This window comes from Mobula hypostoma, chromosome 29, assembly GCF_963921235.1.
Source record: "Mobula hypostoma chromosome 29, sMobHyp1.1, whole genome shotgun sequence".
NCBI lineage: Eukaryota > Metazoa > Chordata > Chondrichthyes > Myliobatiformes > Myliobatidae > Mobula > Mobula hypostoma.
In genome coordinates, this window is record NC_086125.1 from 10,560,490 (window position 1) to 10,584,303 (window position 23,814).

Below are 23,814 nucleotides of genomic sequence, written 5' to 3' on the forward strand. Positions count from 1 at the left end.
GAGAGGATGTTTCCTACAGTGGGAGAGGCTAGAACCAGAGGGTACAGCTTCAGAATAGAAAGATGTCCCTTTACGACAGAGATGAGATATTTGCTTGGCCACTGGGTGATGAATTTGAGGAAGTCATTGCCTCAAGCAGCTGGGGAGGTCGAGTCATTTGGTGTGTTTAAAGTAGAAGTTGACAGGTTCTTGGTTAGTAAGGGCATCAAAGGTTATGGGGGGAAAGCAGGGGAATGGAGTTGAGGGAGAGGGAAAATAAATCAGCCAATGGCAGAGCAGACTTGATGGGACAATTAGCCTAATTTTGCTTCTATGTACTATAGAATTCAGCTCTTTGGTCCCGATTTGGACCAAGGCTCCAATGAAGTTTAGAGCCTCATACTCCCAGCGAAACGCACAATAAGGTTTGGTGTGCAGGTTATCGGTGAGTAAATACTTTTACACAGCATCCTCAACAGCACTTTACTGATGAGTGACTTGGCTGGTAATTAGACTGGATTTGACCTGGACTTACTGGGGCGACTTTCCACATTGCCAGGTCGGTGTCAGTACTGCTTTATGCTGGACTAGTCTGGCTAGTGGCACATTATCATTCGAGATGACTTCTACCACATACTTACTGATGGTTTCTGTTGCTACCTTTCATCCTGTTGGGGATGTCCCTGCATCTAAGGAAGTTGAAAATGTCCCTGAACTTAAGGAAGTTGGCAATATCATGACTTATGAATCCAATATATATGCAGCCATGTCTTTTGGAATCATTTGAAGTCTTAGCCAAACCCGCCCATAACCTTCCTTCCACCAAACCCAATGGTCACCATCAGGGAATGCTTCCTTTGTGCATCTGTGGTTTGGTCAAATTCAATGAATTTCAAGATGCATTTTATTCTATTCATATTAGTTTAATCCAAACATACACCACATTGTGCTTCTTTTCAATCATCAGAGTATTTCAACATTTAATGAAAATTCACATTCTGCACAGGGCAGGCAGCTTATCAGTCACTGAACTCCCAAAAGGATTAGTTAATTGCTGAGGAGCACCTTGGATTGATCCTTGTCTTAATGTTTCTGGGAGCTCTGTTCCATTCATCCTCACGTCTGCTTGATGCTGCTACTGGCAACGGCACTAACAGCTAAGCAGAGTGGTGAGAACACAATGCTATCATCCACAAGCCATGCCTGGGCTACTCGCCCACCTGTGACAACACAGGCGAGATGCTGGAGGAACTCGGTGGGCCGGGTGGGGGTGCACAGTCCATAGAAATTAGAGAATTTGATGTTGATGCCAACAAGTTGGGATACGAGGTGTTGTTCCATGGCATCAACACGGCAGTAAAGGAGGCCATGGACAGGCCTGTTAGTGTGGAAATAGGAAGTGATAACCACTTCCCAATGTCCCCCATGTTGTTTCCCATTATTCCTGTGGCCCCCTTACCATTGTTCTTTCCGCTTCCTCACCTTCACTTTCCTCCCTCTGGTTCCTCACCTCCTTTGTGTTATTCCATGGTCTCCTGTCCTCTCCAACCAGATTTTTTCTTTTCCGGTCCTTTGCCTCTATTGTATGTCATACCCTAGCTTCTCACATTATTTTCTCCCTCCCCCAGTCACCACCCTTTCACCTGCCAGATTGTGCACCTTTCCCCCCAACCCTTCCCCTTTTATTGTGGCTTCTGCCCTCTTCCTTTCCAGTCTTGATGAAGGGCCTCGGCCCAAAACATTGACTGTTCTCTCCCTCCGTAGATGCTGCTCGACCTGCTGAGTTCCACCAGATTTCCAGCATCTGAAGATGCATCTGAAGATTCATCCAGCTGCAAGAGCTCTGCCTTTTTGTAGCTCCAAGGTTCCTTTCCTTCTGGCAAATACTTCTCTATTACAAAGACAGCATGACAGATAATTCTGAAGTGGCTCCTTCTGATGCAGCTGTGTATTTATATTACACTACATCCCTGCATCCCTAAAGTGCAGGAAGAGGCAAAATCCCTGCAAGTTATTACCCGAGATCTTCTTCCAGGGCTGGTGCACAGAAGGTCCAGGATTCTCACCTCCTATCAGCAGCGCGTCCTTATCTAGACCAGCCATTTGGACCACCCGTGCCAAGAGAGGGAAGCCTGTGATATTCCGTTGGAAAGCTATGATACTGATATCTGGCAATTTCCACTGCATGTTCAAACTATCCCCACTCTTGTCCTTGTTGGTGTCCACCAAATGTTAAGAAGGTGAACAGACAACCTACATCTGATGTACAGTTTGAAGCTACCCTTTCCAAATTTCTAGATATCATTCAGACAGTCCATGCACAAAGTCTCTCCCCAGTGTTTATTTAATTTCTAGTCATCCCCATCTATTGTTCTACTGACCCCAAAATAATAATCCTATCTAAGCTCCAGACAGTTTACATCCAAAGTCCACACAGTCTTCATTAAGTTCATCCAGATATACCATCCCCACCCAATGTCAACAGATAATCTTGTCTTTAATGTCAATCTGATTCCCAGCCAATATCCCCACCCGATGTCTAGAGAATCTCCCCCCTCGATGTCCAACGTATGTGACTGTACCAGAGAGCCAGCCAGTCCTCACCGAATGTCCAGCCAGTAGCCACCAATGTCCAGATGATCTCGCACATTCCCCATCCATTATCCAGATGATGTCTACCCCAGCTCCCCCTTGATCTTGTGAGGGTATCTTTGCTTATTCCTATAGTCAGATGATGAGTGAAATGACATTGTGGAATTCCAGCGATAATGAAGGTCAGAGCCCATCTGTTGGAAGGCCCTGGCCTGGGAAAGTATGGAAAAGTCACCCCTAATCCACTTAGTAAACCAGCAGCAGAGAGACACTCCCCCCACCCACCCCAGACCAGTCACAAACAGCCTCGATAACAAACCATGGCTCCAAGCAGAAGTGGGGGCAGCTGTAACAGCAGCAACACTTACAGGGGATCTCGTACCTGTTCCTAAGGATGGTGTTTGCCAACAGAGAGGATTGGTGCTCCACTCAAAAGGATTGAGAAGAACAGAAACAAAAGGTGATACCACAGGGAAATGTTCCTACAAATCTGACAATCACTAGACTCTACATGAGTGAGACTGCAGTTCATGCAAAGCTGTACACGCACTGGGCTCCGTCTGGAATTCAGACTTCACTCATCACCGACCGAGTGGCAATCAACACATCCGGCGTCGAGGGGAAGAAGCAGGATCGTTCATGTTCCTTCTGAGAATTCAGCTGAACAATTCTGGAAGGGAAAGAGTTCACTCTGAAACTGCACTCACATCCGTACAGATCTCACAATAAATGGAACGACTGGAGGTCTCCTACTTTGGTACACGTAGAAGAGCGGAGTACTAGTGAATATGTAGGAGAATGGCTGGTATAGATCTGCAAAGGGACCGTGACGTACTTGTTAACAAGTCACCAATAGGTGGTGCAGTCACCAATTAGAAGGGCAAATGTAATGTTAACCTTAATTATGAGAGGGTTTGATAATACTTCTAAAATAGTCTTATTGCAATTCTATCTATACTCGCTGTGTTGTGTACAGGTACTACATCTTCCACCCATGAAGAGATGTACTTGCCATTGAAAGAATGCAGACAGATTTACTGGATGAGTTCCAGGGGTGCTGGGTTTGTTCGATGAGGAGAGATTTCCTGCCAGTGTTAGGCCTTAGAAGAATGAGGGATCTCATCCAAACATACAATCCTTTGAAGGTTTGTCAAGTCAGGCGCCAAGAGAATGCCTTCTGCAATTTGGGAAGTCTAGCACAAGAGGGACAATTTGTGAATAAGGGGCAGATCACTAAGACTGAGGTGAAAAGTTTCTTCATTTGGGGGTTAATGGACCCTTGGTATTCTCAGATTCCAGAGCTGGGGAGGCTTAGTCATTGTGTTAATTCAGAGCAGACAGCGACTTTGAGGAGTATGGGAATAGTAGAGGAAAATGGTACCGAGGAAGATTGGCCACGATCTTGACGAACAAGTGCAGCAGGCTCGAGGGGCCAGAAGGCCAGCTCCTGCTCCTGTTCCAAGACAACAAAAATTACCCAGTGTTGCTCAGGTCCAGCAACATCATCCAGGACTAGGTACCTAATTACTCACAGGTCGTGGTAATTGTTTATTAAAGTTCTGAGTTACTCCAGGGAACAGCAGTCATTCTCACCTCAGAGACTTTGACACTGCCTGACAAGGGTGGACATAAACTGAAGGACGATCTGTAGGAAGGATTAGATAGGAGCTGAGGGTCAAGAGGTTAGGCCAGGCCTTGCATTAGATAATGGGCTCTATCTTGATGTCTAAATTGTTGTCCCTGATCTCACAACTTAACTAACAGTGCAGAGAAGTCAGTGAGAACAACATACTCTACAAGAACAAAATATAAAAAAAAAATACTCTGTTGGAAGTTGGGAATGGGTGGCACAATTGGAGATAAATCCTATTTAGTTCCAATTTACAGTCCCGATCCTGAAGAGATCTAGGATCAGTTAAGTGGATTGTCCACATGTTCTTCTTCCACATCAGAGCTGAATTAAGGTGGACCATCCTTGGCCAGCAACCTGCCAAGTTCCATTGTGGTGTCGACCTCTTACCTGAACAACACTTAACTTTTCTAGTGGACTTTCCACACAGGGGAGGGCGAGCATCACACGGACTGGTTTCGAGACGTTCCCCACCTTCTTACAGACAGGGTCTGACCCTCTAAACCTGTGCACGACGCAGCAGACCTGTCGGAAGTCATTGAAGAGTCTTAGAGCTCATTCTTCGATTTCTGCGAACTATCAGAGCAGCCTATCGGGGGCATTCTGGAGTCACAAGGCGCCAAAGCGACTAACAATCTGCTGGAGGAACTCAGCAGGTCGAGCCACCCCTGAGGAAGGCAGGGAATTGTTGACATTTCGGGTTGAAACTCTGCACCCTGCTAAAGGGCTTTGAGTCCAAACGCTGACAATTCTCCCCTCCTTGCGCCCCCCCCCCCACACACACACACACACACACACACACAGCAGATTGTTTGCTGAAAGTCACAATCTGCCGGAAACAGCACGGAGTAGGCCCTTTGAGCCACCCTACAACCCTGGTTAACCCCAACCTAATCACAGGACAAATTCCGATGACCAGTTAGCCTTCCCGGTACGTCTTTGGACTGTGGAAGGAAACTGGAGCTCCCCGGGGAAACCTATGCATTCACAGGGAGGACGTACAGAATCCTTACCGATGATGCTGGAATTGAACTCTGAACTCCGACGCCCCGAGCTGCCATAGCGTTGCACTAACCCCTCAGCTGCCGTGGTGCCCAACTGAGTACCAACTCTGTATATTTAGACTGAATGCGCATCGCTCCCCTTGGTAAATGGGAAGTGGCCACAACTGGCATTGCAACACCAAAGCCGGAACTGAATGAGAGATTGAGCTTGGAGATAACAGTTGGATTGAATTCAGGCTGAAATTTGAGTAATTTGCCTTATGATAAATGGATCAATCTGAGGGCCTTTCCTGGCTCAAACCTGCAGTGTATGCCTGGGACAAGCGTGGCCGAGACTAACCCCCCACCTCCCCGGCTGATTCCCAGACCAGTGGCTGGTCTCATTCTCTGCCCCGGCACCCAATCGCTTGGACGACCTGCGAGATTCCCGGCACTCACCAGAAACACCGCAACGGCAGCTCCGGTCACGAATCCCACCAGCACATCGGACCAGTGGTTCCGATACTCAGACACCCGCACCACCCCGGTGAGGAAGGTCAGGCACAGGAGAGTGAGGCACACCGCGGGCTTGGTCAGCCGCGTCCCCTTCGCCTGGAACATGATTGTGACGTACATCTGTGAACAGGAAGAAGCCGCACTCACACAGCGGTCTCTGTGGGACTAACCAGACATGAAAGGCTTTCAAGTTCTTAACATCAGTTCCAACATATTGTATCTTACACCAACTGATCTCCATTGCCATGGTCAGGTGGTTGAACTTCCTCCACCTTGCTGACTTACACAGTTGCAAGGAGTAGCGGGTGGAGACTGATAAGAGAAATACCATACAATGTGGAAGCAGGACACTTTGGTCCATCGGTTTTATGCTAACTCACAGAACAATAGCGCTCCCCAATAACCTTCCCTGGAAACGCTCTCCTCACATTCCCTCAAGGTCCAAGTTTCCACCCGTGCAAGTCCTTTGCAAAGAGAGTAGTGGCTGTGTGGAGTGTGCCACTGAGCTGGTGGAAGAGGCAGGTACGTTAGGAGTGTTCAGGAAGCTCTCAGATTGGCTCATAGATGATAGGAAAAATAGAGGGCTATGTAGGAGGGAAGAGCTAGATTGATTTTAGAGAAGGTTAAAAGGTCAGCACAACACTATAGACGGAGGGTCTGTACCCTATGTTCTACATACCTCTTCTCTACACGCCAGGGGTACTGTACCCTGCCGTAGTGCTCCAAGTTCTACATACCTCTTCTCTACACACCAGAGGTACTGACAGTGGGCAATTAACCTAGCAACTGTAAGCATTTCTCCGCACTCTTTCAACCTTGGGAAAGATGGAAATAAGGTTGAAGGAGTACAGGGAAAATTTACAGGGATGTGGCAGGGTCTGAATGACCTGAGATATAAGGAAAGATGGAATAGGTTAGCACTTTATTCCTTGCAGTGTAGAAGACTGAGGGGAGATTTGACAGAAGTTTAGAAAATCATGAGGGGTATAGACAGGGTAAATGATGGGGGAGTCTAGTACGAGAGGGCATGACTTAAGGATTGAAGGGCGCCCATTCAGAACAGAAATGCGAAGAAATTTTTTTAGTCAGAGGGTGGTGAATCTATGGAATTTGTTGCCACGGGCAGCAGTGGAGGCCAAGTCATTGGGTGTATTTAAGGCAGAGATTGATAGGTATCTGAGTAGCCAGGGCATCAAAAGTTATGGCGAGAAGGCGGGGGAGTGGGACTAAATGGGAGAATGGATCAGCTCATGATAAAATGGCAGAGCAGACTCGATGGGCCGAATGGCCGACTTCTGCTCCTTTGTCTTGTGGTCTTGTGGTCTAAATGCAAGCAGGCTGTTTCCACTGAGGTTGGATGGGATTGCAACTAGAGGTCATAGGTTAAGGGTGAAAGGTAAAAAGTTCAGGGGGAACATGAGGGAAAACTTCTTCACTCAGAGGGTTATGAGAGTGTGGAACGAGCTGCCAGCACAATTGGTGCACGCGAGCCCGATTTCAACGTTTAAGTTGGATAGGTACATGGATGGTAGGGGCATGGGGAACTATGGTTCCAGTGCATGTTGATGGGAGTTCAAAAATTCAGCATGGATTAGATTGGCCAAAGGGCCTGTTTTTTTTGCTGTACTTTTCTATGGCTGTATTTGGGACGTGGAGGAAACCAGAGCACCTGGGGAAACCCACACAGTGAAAGGGAGGACGTGCAAACTCCACATGGACAGCACCCAAGGTCAGGCCTGGATCCGGGTTACTGGAGTTGTGATGTAGTGTCTCTGCCAGCCGATAGTGACCACCACATTGTCTGCGTGGCTTGGATGTGCAGCTGGAATTCTAGATCACTGATCCAGAGACAAGATTAAATCCCACCTATACAACTGGGGTTCTTCAACAGAAGTAATTAAATCAATTTTTAATTTAAGTAGTAACGGTAACCATGAAGTGATTAGCTTTATTGAACCTGTTATGTTTTGTAATTTCAAAACATTAAACTAATTCAAATAAAGACATGGGGAGTCTGAAACGTGGAAATAACTTCACCTTTAGTTTAAGCAAGGTATGTACACATCACGTGGTAGCGTGATGACGTTTGCAATTACCGTAATTTTACTTATAACCTGTGTTAATTCTTTAAATCATATGTCCCGGGGAGGAAATCTGCTGTCCTTGCCTGGTTTGCGCTCTGTATGTGACTCCAGACACACTAACGTGGTTAAATTCTTATCTGCCTCTTAGTTCAGGGTCAATTCAGGATGGCTACTGTGTTTAACGGGAGATGTATTAAAAATAAAAATTCTATCAGGCCCATCAAATTGAACAAAGCCTGATTTTATCGTGGTCCAAATCGCACATCAGGTGCTTTGATCATACACACACACACACAAGAGATTCTGCAGATGCTGGAAATCCAGAGCAACACACACAGAACGCTGGAGGAACTCAGCAGGCCAGGGAGCATCAGTGGAGGGGAATAAACAGTTGACTTTTCGGGCCCAAAACACTGACACTTTATTCACCTCCATAGGCGCTGCCTGACCTGCTGAGTTCCCCCAGCACTTTGTGATAACCCACATGCACTTCATCTCCCAGCACCACTGTTTGAACTGTGCGCACGTACAACTCTGACTCCTCGTCACAGACACCGCTGTGGTGAGTATTTCAGAAGCCTGCTTCTTGACTCATTTTGCTTTTGCCCCTCTGTTTCTGCTTAGTTACTCTGATTGGGTGGCTGTTTGCCCTCAGTTTTGCACAGAACATGGGAGAGTACAGCACAAGAACAGGCCATTCTACCCACAATGTTTTGCCGGACCAGCTAAAGAGCGAATCAAAAACACGAAAACACTCATCCCTTTGACCAACACAAATGTCCATATCCCTCCGTCTTCCTCATATTCATGTGCCTATCCAAACATCTCTTAAAAGCCTCTAATGTGTTTGGCTCTACCACCATACCAGGCAGCACATTCCAGCCATCCACCACTCTCCGTAAAAATCTTACCCCTCACATTCCCCTTTGAACCTACCCCCTCTCATCTTCAATGCATGCTCTCTGGTACTAGACATTTCTATCCCTGTCTACGCTATCTATGCCTCTCATAATCTTATAAACCTCTATCAGATCTCCCCTCTGCCTCTGGCGCTCCAGACAAAACAACCCAAGTTCATCCAGCTTCTTGTGATAGCACTCGCCTTCTAACAGTCAGCATCTTGGTGAAGCTCCTCTGCACCCTCTTCAATACCCCAACATCCTTCCTACAACTGGGTGACCAGAACTGTTTCATTCCATCACCTTCCACCAGAAATCTGGATAAATTGTAGGCCGTATCTCGGGTAATGATGAGTTTGAGTACAGAGAGGAAATTAAGAACCTGGTGGCATGGTGCGAAGACAATAACCTATCCCTCAACGTCAGCAAGACGAAGGAATTGGTTGTTGACTTCAGAAGGAGTAGCGGACCGCACGACCGAATTTACATCGGTGGTGCGCAAGTGAAACAGGTCAAAAGCTTTAAGTTCCTTGGGGTCAATATCACAAATGACCTGACTTGGTCCAACCAAGGAGAGTTCACTGCCAAGAAGGCCCACCAGCGCCTTTACTTCCTGAGAAAACTAAAGAAGTTTGGCCTATCCCCTAAAACCCTCATTAACTTTTATAGATGCACCTAGAAAGCATTCTTCGAGGGTGCATCACAATCTGGTATAAAAGTTGTCCTGTCCAAGACCGGAAGAAGCTGCAGAAGATCGTGAACACGGCGCAGCACATCACACAAACCAATCTTCCGTCTTTGGACTCACTTTACACCACACGCTGTCGGAGCAGTGCTGCCCGGATAATCAAGGACACGACCCACCCAGCCAACACACTTTTCGTCCCTCTTCCCTCCGGGAGAAGGCTCAGGAGCTTGAAGACTCGTACGGCCAGATTTGGGAACAGCTTCTTTCCAACTGTGATAAGACTGCTGAATGGATCCTGACCCGGATCTGGGCCGTACCCTCCAAATATCCGGACCTGCCTCTTGTTTTTTTTTGCACTACCTTACTTCCTATTTTTCTATTTTCTATTTATGATTTATAATTTAAATTTTTAATATTTACTAATTTAAACTATTTTTAATATCTTTAATATTTAATATTTGTAATCCTGGGAGTGTGAAGCGCAGAATCAAATATCGCTGTGATGATTGTACGTTCTAGTACCAATTGTTTGGCGACAATGAAGTATAAAGTATAAAGTATAAGTGACTACCTTCCCCACCGTCCTGTTACTGCCCATTTATACCAAGCCTGTAGGTAGCTGAGCTAGGTTCATACTGGACTGATGATGACACATTTTATACCTGTCCCATCTCTTGTCCCAAATAAACATCATGAGACAGAAGCACGATTAGGCAATTTAGTCCATCGAGTCTGCACCACCATTCAATCATAGTTGCTTTTTTTCCCCTCTCAACACCGTTCTCCTGCCTTCTCCCTGGAACCTTTACTAATCAATAACTTATTAATCTCTGTTTTAAATATATCCAATGACTTGGTCTACACAGCCATCTGTGGCAATGAATTCCCCAGATTCACTACCCTCTGGCTAAAGAAATTCCTCCTCATCTCTGTTCTAAAGGGACGTCCTTTGCCCTGTGGTCCTAGACTCCCCCACTCTAGGAAACATCCTCTGTATGCCCACTCTATCCCAATGTTCAATAGGTTTTAATGAGATCCCCTCCCCAACCCGCAATTCTTCTAACCTCCAGCGAGAACAGGCCCAGACCCATCAGGGCTATTCGATATCTGGAGTGGTCCACACATGTGTAGACAGTGGCCATCCAAAAGAACATCTTCTGAAGGGCAGTCAGGGATGAGTGATAAATGCTGGATTTGTCATCTGCTTACCCATTCAGTGAATACACTATGGCTCTCTCACTCTCACACACATATACATGACTGCCTAAACTTACACTCATCCAAACACATCCTGCGGCAACGAAGGTCCTCTGTCTGTCTGACCATACCATTGCATGCAGATAAAGAAGGATTCCTCCTTGCTGATTCTGTAACAGTTTGTTTTTTGACCAATCAGGTTGTTAGCCCTGAGCTGAACCCCTGAAGCTGGACCACTCTTCGTCTGACCTCTACCCTTTGACCTGTCTGGTATGGGTGGCCCCACCAAGAGCCAAAACACAAGGTTCTGACTTTAGCTAACATCTCTCTCTGGATCATGCAAGCCTCCAAACCCTACGACAAGGTTGTGGTCCTCGTGAAGGAAAAAGACATCATATCATACTTCTATAAACTTATGACATCCGTTCAGACATCTTGAGTGGAGATCCTCACTTTGTTTCATTCCCCCCTGACATAATCTCTCATCCTGTGCTCACCCACCTGATTCTTCCTGACATCTGTTGGCGGGCAGCATGTGATTCAGTCTCCCTCAAATGTTTCAGCTGCTTTCTCCTCATTTCCTGGCCATGCCCTCAGTGTCTTGCAGGCCACCAGCCCTGTGAATAACTTGCTGCTCCTTCACCGCTCACCTGAACCCTGTCCATCAGCCTCCCGTCCTCAGCTCTCTCCCCCGGCAGAAAGTTCTGCTCCCCGGATGTACCCGTGGCCTGCTGCCCGCAATCAGAGCCTGGTAAATGGCCACTGATTGAAGTCAGAATAATCCTCTCAGGACTGAACACGTAGGGGTCTGTGGCTGTCACTGACAGCCCTAATGTGGGCCTGCTCATGGATCCAATAAAACTTTCTGGCAGAGATGGTATTGCTATATTCCTGTGAAAAGTGCATCATAATTTTTGTTGTGTGCGTGATCATTTGGGCCACGTGCCTGACTCACCACTGTATAGACGGCAGCGTACATGCTCAGCGCTGCATCCTTGCAAGGGAAAGCTCGCCTGGCACTGGACACCAGTCTCGGGCTTCCGGTGCAGGCATCTGGGGAGATGATGAACTGGGAAGGCTGGTTGCAGCCCAGAGCCGTGTAGTTGGGTTGACAGACGGTGAGGAAATGTGGCGTGGGGCTTCCCATCACCACCTGCCCCGCGTTCACAAATATATCGGTGGCAAACAGGCCAAATGCGTAAACCCCTGGAAGAGAAGCGAAGGTTAGGAGGACCAGTAAAGAACTCGTGTCATCTATTCATTGCCCACCCTTGACCTGTGGCTCCATTTGTTGCTCATTCCCCTTTCTAACCTCCTCAGCACACTCATGTATGGCATGACCTGTCTGGATGGTGCGCAGAAAAGCTTTTCGTGGTAACTCGGTACATGTGACAATAATAAAACAGTACCACACATCCCAAATCCCAGATTGAGGATCTCGTCCCAGACTGAACCGATAATGTTCCAGGGTAACATTCACGGATTCCATTTTATTGAGTCCTTTGGGTTGGGAACGTAAAACTTCCCCAAAGTTCTTCCTGGCAAAAGATTTTTTTTTGTAGATCTGAACGGATGTTTCCAATTAGACCGGCAATTTTATTCTGGGTGTCAAGGTGGAGGTGCGACTCCACCAAAGGAGATGTAAGGTGCTCCTTCCCTCCACTATCCTGCAGGTCACCCTTGGACAAGGCGTAGCACCTTCTTAGCCCCACAGCCCCCCCCCAACCCCAATCAGGGTCACGTGAAGTCATGGGAGCATTTGGCGGATGGTGCATATCACAAGTCCTGGTTACGTGACTATTAACGCAAGGCAGCCAATCTTTCAATCTCTGAAGAGTATTGAAAATGGCTGGGTGGGGTGGGGTGGGGGGGGGTGGTGATACCCGTCTTGTGAAGAGACTGCCCAGAAGGCGGCAATGGCATAGAACTTCTGTAGAAGAAATTGCCAAGAACAGTAATGGTCATGGATAGATCCTGATTGCCCATGTCATTTGAAATGCATTTAACGAATGTGCAAATTTAATTAAAAATCAGTACCCCACCACCAACACTGGTCTACAAACCCATGACCGAGGAATCTGTACCAGGTATACAATTAACGCTGGGTTTGGGTAGCCGGGATCCAGAGGGAGGGCTTGGGCTTTGCTCTGGGCACCGCCCTTGGGATGTCTGGGCTGCTCTCCTCGTCTCTTTGCCTTGCTCATGGCTGCCTCCCAGCCTCAGTGATACTGTGTTCTGATCCACTCACTGCGCTTGCCCTTACCCTCAACAAGAGCACGTGTGTTGCCACCCAGTGGTTGGGGAAATTCCAGGGGTTATAAGCAGCTGTGACGTACGGGTTTGGATGTGTTTGCTACTCCGGCCAATTCTAGAGCAGAGGGCGGCCTTGGGGTAAGAACAGGAGGAAGGTGGTTCAGCCTTAATCCTGTTGTAGAAGTAGTACAGGAGATCATTCAGCCCCTCAAGCCTTTTCTACCCATAGCTGGCCAACTATACAGCCTGTGTATACTACAGCCCCTCAAACCTTCATCCTTTAGAGAAGGTAAGAGCATTAGAAATCAGCATCCAAAATGCAAGTGTCACGCCGAGGGGTTGGGGTGTGAGGGAGGCCGTTCCTTTCCTCAGCTTTGATCTGATTTGCGCTCCTGGGGTTCTGAGATCTCACCTCGTCGAGGCACCACTGAGATGGAGGGCTGAGGCTGATACATCCCTACTCTCTCTTTGCCCTCGCTACCTCACACACATTGTGGCCTGACCCCACACCGAGGGCACCCCTACCGCCCCCCCCCAGCTTACTCCGATGGTATCTCTACCCACTGCGAGATGGGTGTCTCCGTCTTCACCCACCCACTCCCCCCATCCGTGGAAGTAGATCGTGTCTACCTCCCTGAACCCAGAGTGAATGAAGGAAGCTACAATATGAGGAGGCGTCTCAGCGAATTTCCCTTCCCTTGCTATACCCACTACTTGTAACGAGTGGACTACAGTGAACCAACGGAGAGGAACGGAAACCAAACAGACCCAAGAACCTGATGACCCTGCGGACCAGAGGGTTCAGGGTGCAGCAATCCGCTGTCACGATGGTGCGCTCGCGGCGGATAAATTCTGACCGAAAGGTGAACGTGGCCAACTCGCCCAGAACTATCTGCAAGAGAAAGGCGGAGAAATTTGCTGCTTCGTTGAAAAAAAAAACACTTCAAGACGAGTATAAAACCTTTCCGTATACAACTGGTTGTGGGTAATGGTGGGGGCTGAACCGGTGATGGGACGAGTGGGGTGGGGGTGGGGTGGAGAGGAAGGGTGTTCTGGGACTGCTTGGCAATATGACATTCCCATTAGTCTGAACAGCTCCGGGTAAAGTCAATAAAACATCACACTCAGGGCCACCAACTACATGAGCATCAGCAGCAAAAAACTTTGTTCAGTGGAGAATACTTTAGACTTCAGTTGGCAAGATCAAGTCGTCAGTGACAGGACTGGGACGCCTTGCAACACCACAACTCTGCTCCCAGGAATAGCCCCCGCTCCATCAGTGCCAGTGGATATGCAACCACACCCTCCCCCCCCACCCTGTGCCACCGGTGCCAGTGACTAGAATGTTAGAATTCTGAGCTTTCTGTGTGTGGGGGGGGGGGAGGGAAGATACTGCAGAGGATCGAAAGAAGCTACAGGGAGTTGTAAAATTAGCTCCATCTTGGGTACCAAACTCCATAGTATCCAAGACATCTTCAAGGAGCAGTGCCTCAGAAAGGTGGCATCCATCATTAAGGACCCCCACCACCCAGGTCATGCCCTGTTCTCATTGCTACCATCAGGGAGGAGGTACAGAAGCCTGAAGGCACACACCCAGTGATTCAGGAACAGCTTCCTCCCCTCTGCCATCCGATTTTTAAACGGGCATTGAACCCATGAACAATACCTCAGTTTTTAAAATTATTTCTGCTTTTGCATTATTTTTAATTTAACTATTTTATATACATTTACTGTAATTCATTTATTTATTTTTTTCTCTATATTTATAATGTATTGCATTGTACTGGTGCTGCAAAGTTAACAAATTTCACAATATATGCCGGTGATATTAAACCTGATCCTGGTAAAACGAGTATTTCCCCCAGAGTGTAGCACTGTATATGAACATCAAATGGTTCTTACTGTTGCCATGGGAATGGCTGACGCTAACGACTGGAGCAGGACTGGTGGAAGAACGCTCATCTCCTCCGGCCCTGGGTATGGCTTCATGTAGGCACTGTCATAGCAGAAGAAACCCTGCCAGTGCACGGTGAATGTGTCCGTGTACTCAAAGTAGTACGTGAGCAAGACCATCCCAACCATAATCAGTAGCTGGAACACAATGCAACGTTAGTGAGAGGGTGGCAGAGAAAGATTATGGGAGGGAGAGATTGAGGGAGAAAGAGAACGGGGGTATAAGAGGGAGAGACAAAGGAATGGGCAAGGGGGTAGAGGAACAGAGGGAAAGGGAAAGAAAGAGTGAGAGATGGAGTGAAAATGGGATGGGAGAGGGCAGGGAAGAGAGTGAGGCAGAGGGAGAGAGGAAAATGGGAGAAGGGGGCAGAGTGGAGAGAGAGTTACGCAGAGGATTATGGAATGAAACTGAAAGTTTGAAACACAGCATTGGAGAAACGTGAAGCGAAGTGGATTGAAGGAAAAGAGAAATTAAAGAAGAGAGCACAAATCAAAGGGAGTGGGGAGAAACAGGCAAAAAATACTTGAGCCGGAAAAAGCTCAGTAAGTGGGTGGGGGTGGGAGGAAGGGAGATAGGAAGATAATTTCAGTGAGAGGAGAGAAATAAACAGAGTAAAACAGAGTGATATAAAAACAAACAAAACAGTATAAAGATTAATTATACACAGACAATGAAATAAAGAGAGAGATATTCAAATGGGGCAGTGGGGAATCCATAAATGGGCACTGTGACAGAGAATACATATCTTGAAAGACTGCAGTGTAAATTGTAATCACCAAGGGAGTTTGGAGATTCAAATATTTACAATCCAGTACTGATTTAACTAAGAGTACAGAGTTCTAGGTCATTAATCCAAAGAGAGTGTGTTGAAATCTCACCATGGACCATGAGAAACTTAAAAATAAATATGACATTTTGGAAAAGAAAAAATATGGCTTGTCTGAAACCCATCTGGTCCACCATGGTAAAGAGATTCCAGTAAAGATTTGCAGTCTTACATAGTTAACTCATTTGTCACTTCAAACCCATCTGTGTATTTTGGCCTATTTATTCAGTTCTGGAACAACTAGAACGTGACAATAAATGTAATGTCTACATCAATGTAGATTAAATATTAGTAAATAATTAGGACCATTTCTCCGTGGAAGAGGTTTTTGCTCCTGCATGTACTGGTGCTTTAGTCAATTATTTTGATTTCATGTCCCCGTTTATTGACCCTCCCTATCAAATGGGAAGTCTCTCTCGATCTACTCTTTATGATCTGGGAGCCCTCCTTTGGTATCTCCCCAGCTTCTTCATGATTTGAAACTTGTCCTTCCGCATCTCCCCAGTTTCTCCATATGGCTCCTTCATCCCTAGAAGAATTCAAGTAAATCTCATCTATGCCAACTGTTGAATAAGTTAATCAGGAATAAATTAAGAAAAAGAGCTATAAAACAGAATTGCACAAGTGTTAAATTCTGAAAGCAGCATACAATGAACCCCCGACTAAGGGATGAGATCAGAGCTACTTGGTGCTGTCACCCTACTGTGAAACCTGGTGAGCCTTCAAGGGGACGAGGAGGCTTTAAGAGCATCCTGATCTCCAAGATGATTATGCCCAGCGTGAGTGCCAGGCAACTCGGTGACTGACACTCAGTTTGAAATTCTGTCAGGAGCTCTCTGCCCTAGAACTCATCGCGGCCTTGGTCCAAACCTGGACCTCAGGGCTGGATCAGGATGTGAAGAGGGAAGGGCTGCCTGTGACACCAACACAATGACGGTGATGACTGGCTAGTCGTCTGAGCCCCAGGGCAGTGTGTGAGGTCGAACACTCCTCAGCAGCTCCCAACAATCTTGCGGCCACGTAGTATCAGAAGATTCACAACTCCTCAAATAACCGGCAGTATCTGTACACTGAGATTTCAGTCTGGAAAACAGAACACCTTCTGAGACTGAGCAAAGCTATACATGACACCTATAACAGTTTTGACCTACAGATCAGCTCCAGTCCCAGTGTTTACTGTTACAGTTTCGTGTTTCCACCTCTACAGTCTTACCAACTGCACCTCTACCCCAGGTCAGCTGTGAAGGTGGAGGGAGAGAGGGAAAGCATGATATGGTGGTTCAGGAGCTGGGGGGTGGTTGTTTGTTGGGAGAGAGAGAATGGTACTGATTCCCAGAATGAGAAGTGTTGTAAGATAAACATTTGGAAATAGGAACACAAGGGATTCTGCAGATGCTGGAGATCCAAAGCAACACACAGGAAATGCTGGAGGAACTCAGCAGGCCGGGCAGCATCTATGGAGGAGTTAAAAAAAAACAGTTGATGTTTTGGACCCAAAATGTCAATTCTTTATTCCTCTCTGTAGAATCCGCCCAACCCGCTGAGCTCTGCCAGCATTGTGTGTGTGTTACATCAGAAATTAAGCCACGAGTAGGCCACTCGGCCCCTCAGACCTGCACCTTCATTTGATATGATCATGGCTGATTTGTCCTTAGGCCTCATCTCTTTTTCTGCCAATTCCATGCAGCCCTCACTTCCCCATATTTCAAAAAAAAAAAAAATCCCCCCCCACCTTTATTTATGAGATACAGCATGGAACAGGACCTTCCTGTCCTTCGAGCCACACTGCCCAGCAAACCCCCGATTAAATCCTAGCTTAACCACAGGACAATTTACAACCATCAATTAACCTGCCAGCTGGTACATCTTCGGACTGTGGGAGGAAACCGGAGCACCCAGAAGAAACCTACATGATCATGGGGAGAACGTACAAACTCCTTATACGTAGCAGTGGGAAATGAACCCAGGTCATCAGCTGTGTAAAGCGTTGTGCTAACCACTACGTTATTGTGCCGCCTTCTTTAAATATAACCAATAATTTGGCCTCCGCAATCGTTTGGGATAGAGAATTCCAGTAACTCAGCACCCTCTGTGAGAAGATGTTCCTGGAATCCAGAGGTTTGAATGACCGTGGCCTAACTTTGTAACTCTGTACCCCTTGTTAGACATTCTCCCAGCAATAGAAACATCTCTATATCTACCCTGTCAAATTCCCTCAGTGATTTATATATTTCAATAAGATGTACAGCGAAGCTCTTCAAATACAAATCTCATTTCTTTAGCTGCTGGGGATAGGACAGCCCAATTTTCCATTTTACGCCACCCTTGCCAGTATATCTTTTACATAACAGGACCAAAAGTGTGCACTTTATGTGGCTCCACAGATACCCTGTATGCTTGTAACATCAGAGCTTGTAAGAAAGAGAGGTGATTTCGTTAAAATGTTTAAAATTATAAAAGAAGATACTGATTTTTTTTTCCCAGCTAGAATCTACGTTTCGGAAACATTGTCTCAGGGTGTTTGAGCACTCAAGAGTGAAATTCTGTTCTTAACGGAGTGTGAATCCCTGGAGTCTCTAACCTCACTCTTGTGTTCCTCAAGGCATAATCCACAGGTCTTTGGGTTCTAAAGGAATCAAAGGATAAAGCTAAGGCTTTATAAAGCTCTAGTGAGGAGTTTTGGGCCCCTCATCTCAGAAAGGATGTGTTGACATTGGAGAGGGCTCAAAGGAGGTTCACAAAAATGATTCCGGGATTGAAGGGCTTGTCATATGAGGAGTGTTTGATGGCTCTGGGACTGTACTCACTGGAATTCAGAAGAATGACGGGGAACCTCTTTGAAACCTATCGAATGTTGACAGTCCTCGATACAGTGGATGTGGAGAGGATGTTTCTGGTGCTGGGGGGAGTCTGACCAGAGGACACACCCTCAAAATTAGAGGGATGTCCTTTTAGAACGGAGATGAGAATCTCTTCAACCAGAGAGTGGTGAACCTGTGGAATTCGTTGTCACAGGCGGTTGTGGAGGCCAACTCATTGGGTATATTTTAGGCAGAGATTGATGGATTCTTGATTGGTCAGGGAATGAAGGGATACGGGGAGAAGGCAAGAGAGAAAATGGATCAGACATGATGAAATGGCGGAGCAGACTCAATGGGCCAAATGGCCTAATTCTGCTCGTATATCTTATGGTCTTATAAGAGGATTAAGTGAACCATGTATAGATTTCCCATGACTCTTACTGAATGGTGGAGCAGGACCAGGCTGCAGAGGGTGAAATGCCAACGCTTGCTTCTACCTTGTATGTTGAGGGAAGGAACTTGGGAGGAAGTGAACGGGGGAGTGGGTTGGTTTGGGGGTGTGGTCAGGAAACTGAAAGAGAATTTGAGTCTGACAGGCTTTCACAACCATGAGGGAAGTACGGCATTCTTTTCTCAAACGCACCTCGATTGTTAGGAAGCATGGGATGATGGAATCGCTCCTATGGATGTCTTTCTCCTCACGAGCCATCTTTGTCACCACAGGCTTCTCCGGACCTGAAGGAGATTTCAGCTGTGTTCAGCAATTAACGTACAATGTCCGGAAAAGAGCAGCCAGAAAGATCAGATTATAAAAGAAGAATTATCTAATCGGGCATGTTCTCGGCACAGGAGGAAAGATTGAGAGGTGGCCGAATCTATAAGATTTGATCTCAGTTCAAATGAGTGCTCCAGCGGACACAGCGAGAGTCAAAGAAGAAAAATGCAAAACTTGTTCAAAGAATCAAGGCCTGGAATTTTAACCTTGCTTGGGATTAACTGGATAGTTGTATGAGGGTAATAAATATCTCCTCAGACCAGCTTGCCTCCACTGCCCCCTTGCTTCAACTCTCCTCTCCCCTCCGTTATCACTCCATTTTAGCCTTGAAAATCACTCCTACACTCCTTATTGCCTTTTTGACCACGCTAACTTCCCCAAGTCTCTGTTCGACTTTCTTGGCTCAAGAATACTTTCAACTCCTCAGTTTCCATCTCACCTCTCACTCTTCTTGGCCACTCATCCTCTCTCTTTCCTCCTAATACTCATGCACAGTTTTGAGCAGTGATGTAGCTGGTGATCCTCACGCTCTGTTCCCTTGTTCGACTGGGGTGCGACCAGCGCCAGATCTACTTCAGCTGGATGTCTGAATGGGGTTTTGATGCTGGGGGAGATAGAGCTTCATTGGAGCCACACAAGGGTCCATGAAGCGTTCATACTGTGAGTTCTTCTTCAGTCCATGCTCTCAGATAACCGTCCACAGCTCTGACCCTCTCCCAGTACTGTCCTTTAGTACAATATTCCCCTGGTACTGTCCGTCAGTATAGTGCTCTCTCAGAATTATACTCTTCACAGCTCTATTCCTCAGTGCAACACTGTCCAACGTATTAACCCCCGGTCTGACACTCTCCAAGGTATTAACCCTCAGTGTGACACTCTCCAAGGTATTAACCCGCAGTGTGACACTCTCCAAGGTATTAACCCTCAGTGTGACTCTCCAAGGGATTAACCCTCAGTGTGACACTCTACAAGGTATCAACCCTCAGTGTGACACTCTACAAGGTATTAACCCTTGGTGTGACTCTCCAAGGGATTAACCCTCAGTGTGACACTCTCCAAGGCATTAACCCTTAGTGTGACACTCTACAAGGTATTAATCCTCAGTGTGACTCTCCAAGGGATTAACCCTCAGTGTGACTCTCCGGGTTATTAACCCCCGGTGTGACACTCTCTGAGGTATTAACCCTCAGTGTGACACTCTCCAAGGTATTAACCCTTGATGTGACACTCTCCAAGGTACTAACCTTCAGTGTGACACTCTCCACGGTATTAACCCTCGGTGTGACTCTCCAAGGTATTAACCCTCAATGTGACTCTCCAAGGTATTAACCCTCAGTGTGACATTCTCCAAGGTATTAACCCTCGGTGTGACACTCCCCAAGGTATTGACCCTCAATGTCACACTCTCCAAGGTATCAACCCGTAGTGTGACACTCTCCAAGGTATCAACCCTCAGTGTGACACTCTCCAAGGTATCAACCCTCACTGTGACTCTCTACAAGGTATCAACTCTCGGTGTGACACTCTCCAAGGTATCAACCCTCGGTGTGACACTCTCCAAGGTATCAACCTTCAGTGTGACACTCTCCAAGGTATTAACCCTCACTGTGACTCTCTACAAGGTATCAACCCTCAGTGTGACACTCTCCAAGGTATCAACCCTCGGTGTGACACTCTCCAAGGTGTCAACCCTCGATGTGACTCTCCAAGGTATCAACCCTCAGTGTGACACTCTCCAAGGTATCAACCCTCACTGTGACTCTCTCCAAGGTATTAACCCTGAGTGTGACCCTCTCCAAGGTACTGACCCTCAGTGTGACTCTCTACAAGGTATTACCCCTCAGTGTGACTCTCTCCCACATTTGCCCCTGCAGCAGTGGGATACACCCTCACTGCTGTCCATCCTGTAACGCACCTGTGACCAGGGCTATGCATCTAGTGCAGGTCTTCCACACCATTGAATGTTATTTCTTAAAGGCCCAATAGACTTTTAATTGACTTTGCTTGAGATGTCACACAGGCCCTGTGAAGTTTAAAGGGAGCGTGAGAGCCAGGGCTCGGGTGCGTAGAAGGGAGCACAGTATATATTCCCAGGCGAGTCAGAGGCCCGACAGCAGGCACTTATCGGGAGAGGGATTATTGTTCCACCCCCCCACCCCCAGCTGTAAAGAACACTACCCTTCAAAGACATTTTCAGTACCCGCCCCTCAGCGGCGTTCCCTCACTGCTGCCCTTTTGACAGTACGACACTTCATCACTACTGCCCCTTCGGCAATGCGGCGCTCCCTCACTACTGGTCTCCTGGCAGCGCGGTGCTCCCTCACTACTGGTCTCCTGGCAGCTCGGCGCTCCCTCACTGCTGCCCTGTTGACAGTACGACACTCCATCACTACTGCCCCTTCGGCAACGCGGCGCTCCCTCACTACTGGTCTCCTGGCAGCGCGGTGCTCCCTCACTACTGGTCTCCTGGCAGCGCGGCGCTCCCTCACTGCTGCCCTGTTGACAGTACGACACTCCATCACTACTGCCCCTTCGGCAACGCGGCGCTCCCTCACTACTCGTCTCCTGGCAGCGCGGCGCTCCCTCACTGCTGGGCCTCCGGCAGCACGACGCTCCCTCACTGTCGCCACCTCCCCCCCGCAAACAGCGTGGCGCTCCCTCAGCGGCCGAACCGGATTCAGTCTGCAGGCCAGCAACAGGCTGTAATACCCGAGCTGGAGGTCTCCGGGAGCCGCACCCGCTCCCTCCGTATCTCGGGGTTTGCCCTCGCAGCTCGTTCCCGGGGAGGAGGAGGGTGCTGGCGGGTGAACCGTGGGTCCAACTGGTGGGCCGAGGCAACCCACCCGCGCCAACCTGCCGTTCCCGTGGTGAAGAGGAGCAATCTCCCCCAGCCCCAGCCCGAGCCCTCGCCGCTTCGGAGAGGCTGCATCCTACCCGGGTGGGTCAGGTCACCCCGGCATGGTGGAGCTTGGGGCAACAGCTCCGTGCATCAATGGCCCAGCCCAGCTCTTTGTTTCAGAACCGGAGCCGGGGATACAGGGACCCGGGGATGGGGAGAGCGCCCAAGCACCAGCTCACCTTCAGTAGACGCACATTCTCCCGCAGGATACCCCTCTTCCAGCCAGCCCCCAAACCCGGTCACATATCCGACCCCGAGCGAGGGGAGCGGCGCATCGGCAGTCCGAGCACGTCCCGACCCGGACCCAGACGGAGCGTCGGCCAGCACGATCGCTCCCACCCCGCCGCCAGGTGCAACCGGCGGGCGCAAACACAACCCGAGCCCGGTGGCGGCAACCGCCCGAACTAGCGCCCCATCAAATCTCACCGGGAATGGCAGGGACAATGAAACGCGAGCGGGGCGAGGAGGTTCCCACAACATCCCCATCCCCGACCGTGGCACAGCCCACCACGTGAGTACAGTACTGTACTAGAGCGGAGATACAACAGCCACGGCCATGTTCAACAGAAGCTGAATGAGAAACCCTCATCGCTCCATCTTCTTTCCCTCTCCCTCCATTATCTTTCTCCCACTGTCTCTCCATCTTCTCCCCCTCCCTCCCTCTCCCCCTCCCTCCCTCTCTCTCCCCCTCCCTCCCTCTCTCTCCCCCTCCCTCCCTCTCTCTCCCCCTCCCTCCCTCTCTCTCCCCCTCCCTCCCTCTCTCTCCCCCTCCCTCCCTCTCTCTCCCCCTCCCTCCCTCTCCCCCTCCCTCTCCCTCTCCCCCTCCCTCTCCCTCTCCCCCCTCCCTCCCTCTCTCCCCCCTCCCTCCCTCCCTCCCTCTCTCCCTCTCTCCCTCTCCCCCTCTCTCCCTCTCCCCCCTCCCTCTCTCCCTCTCCCCCCTCCCTCTCTCCCTCTCCCCCCTCCCTCCCTCTCTCCCCTCCCTCCCTCTCTCCCTCTCCCCCCTCCCTCCCTCCCTCCCTCTCCCCCCTCCCTCCCTCCCTCTCCCCCTCCCTCCCTCCCTCTCTCCCTCTCTCCCTCTCTCCCTCTCTCCCTCCCTCCCTCTCTCCCTCCCTCCCTCTCTCCCTCTCTCCCTCCCTCCCTCTCTCCCTCCCTCTCTCTCTCTCTCTCTCCCTCCCTCTCTCTCTCTCTCTCTCCATCTTCTCCCCCTCCCTCCCTCTCTCCATCTTCTCCCCCTCCCTCCCTCTCTCCATCTTCTCCCCCTCCCTCCCTCTCTCCATCTTCTCCCCTCCCTCCATCTTCCCTCCCTCCCTCCCTCCATCTTCTCCCCTTCCCTCCCTCCTTCTCCCCTTCCCTCCCTCCTTCTCCCCCCTCCCTCTCTCCATCTTCTCCCCCCCTCCCTCTCTCCATCTTCTCCCCCCCTCCCTCTCTCCATCTTCTCCCCTCCCTCCCTCCCTCCATCTTCTCCCTCTCCCTCCCTCCATCTTCTCCCTCTCCCTCCCTCCATCTTCTCCCCCTCCCTCCCTCTCTTTCCATCTTCTTTCTCCCTCCCTCCATCCCTCCCCTTCCCCCTCCCTCCCCTTCCCCCTCCCTCCTTCCCCCTCCCTCCTCCCTCCTTCCCCCTCCCTCCTCCCTCCTTCCCCCTCCCTCTCCCCCTCCCTCTCCCCCTCCCTCTCCCCCTCCCTCTCCCCCTCCCCCTCCCTCTCCCCCTCCCTCTCCCTTTCCCTCTCCCTTTCCCTCT

General features: G+C 48.9%; 1 protein-coding gene across 4 annotated transcripts; it reads right to left on the bottom strand.

The window, feature by feature from the left end:
• Nucleotides 1-892: 892 nt before the first annotated feature.
• Nucleotides 893-22,679, bottom strand: plppr2a (phospholipid phosphatase related 2a). 4 transcript variants are annotated; one of them, XM_063035942.1, is made up of 8 exons: nucleotides 22,503-22,679; nucleotides 19,046-19,137; nucleotides 14,724-14,912; nucleotides 13,590-13,713; nucleotides 11,524-11,774; nucleotides 5,644-5,820; nucleotides 4,608-4,726; nucleotides 893-3,241 (listed from the first exon to the last, which is right to left on the bottom strand). In XM_063035942.1, exons 1-8 carry the CDS (start codon nucleotides 22,663-22,665, stop codon nucleotides 3,139-3,141), a joined length of 1,218 nt encoding a protein of 405 aa, XP_062892012.1. In that variant the 5' UTR covers nucleotides 22,666-22,679; the 3' UTR covers nucleotides 893-3,138. The 4 variants fall into 4 exon arrangements, with proteins under 4 accessions (XP_062892012.1, XP_062892011.1, XP_062892013.1 ...); XM_063035941.1 differs by having other exon boundaries at nucleotides 5,644-5,865; XM_063035943.1 differs by having other exon boundaries at nucleotides 4,592-4,726; nucleotides 5,644-5,865.
• Nucleotides 22,680-23,814: the final 1,135 nt, after the last annotated feature.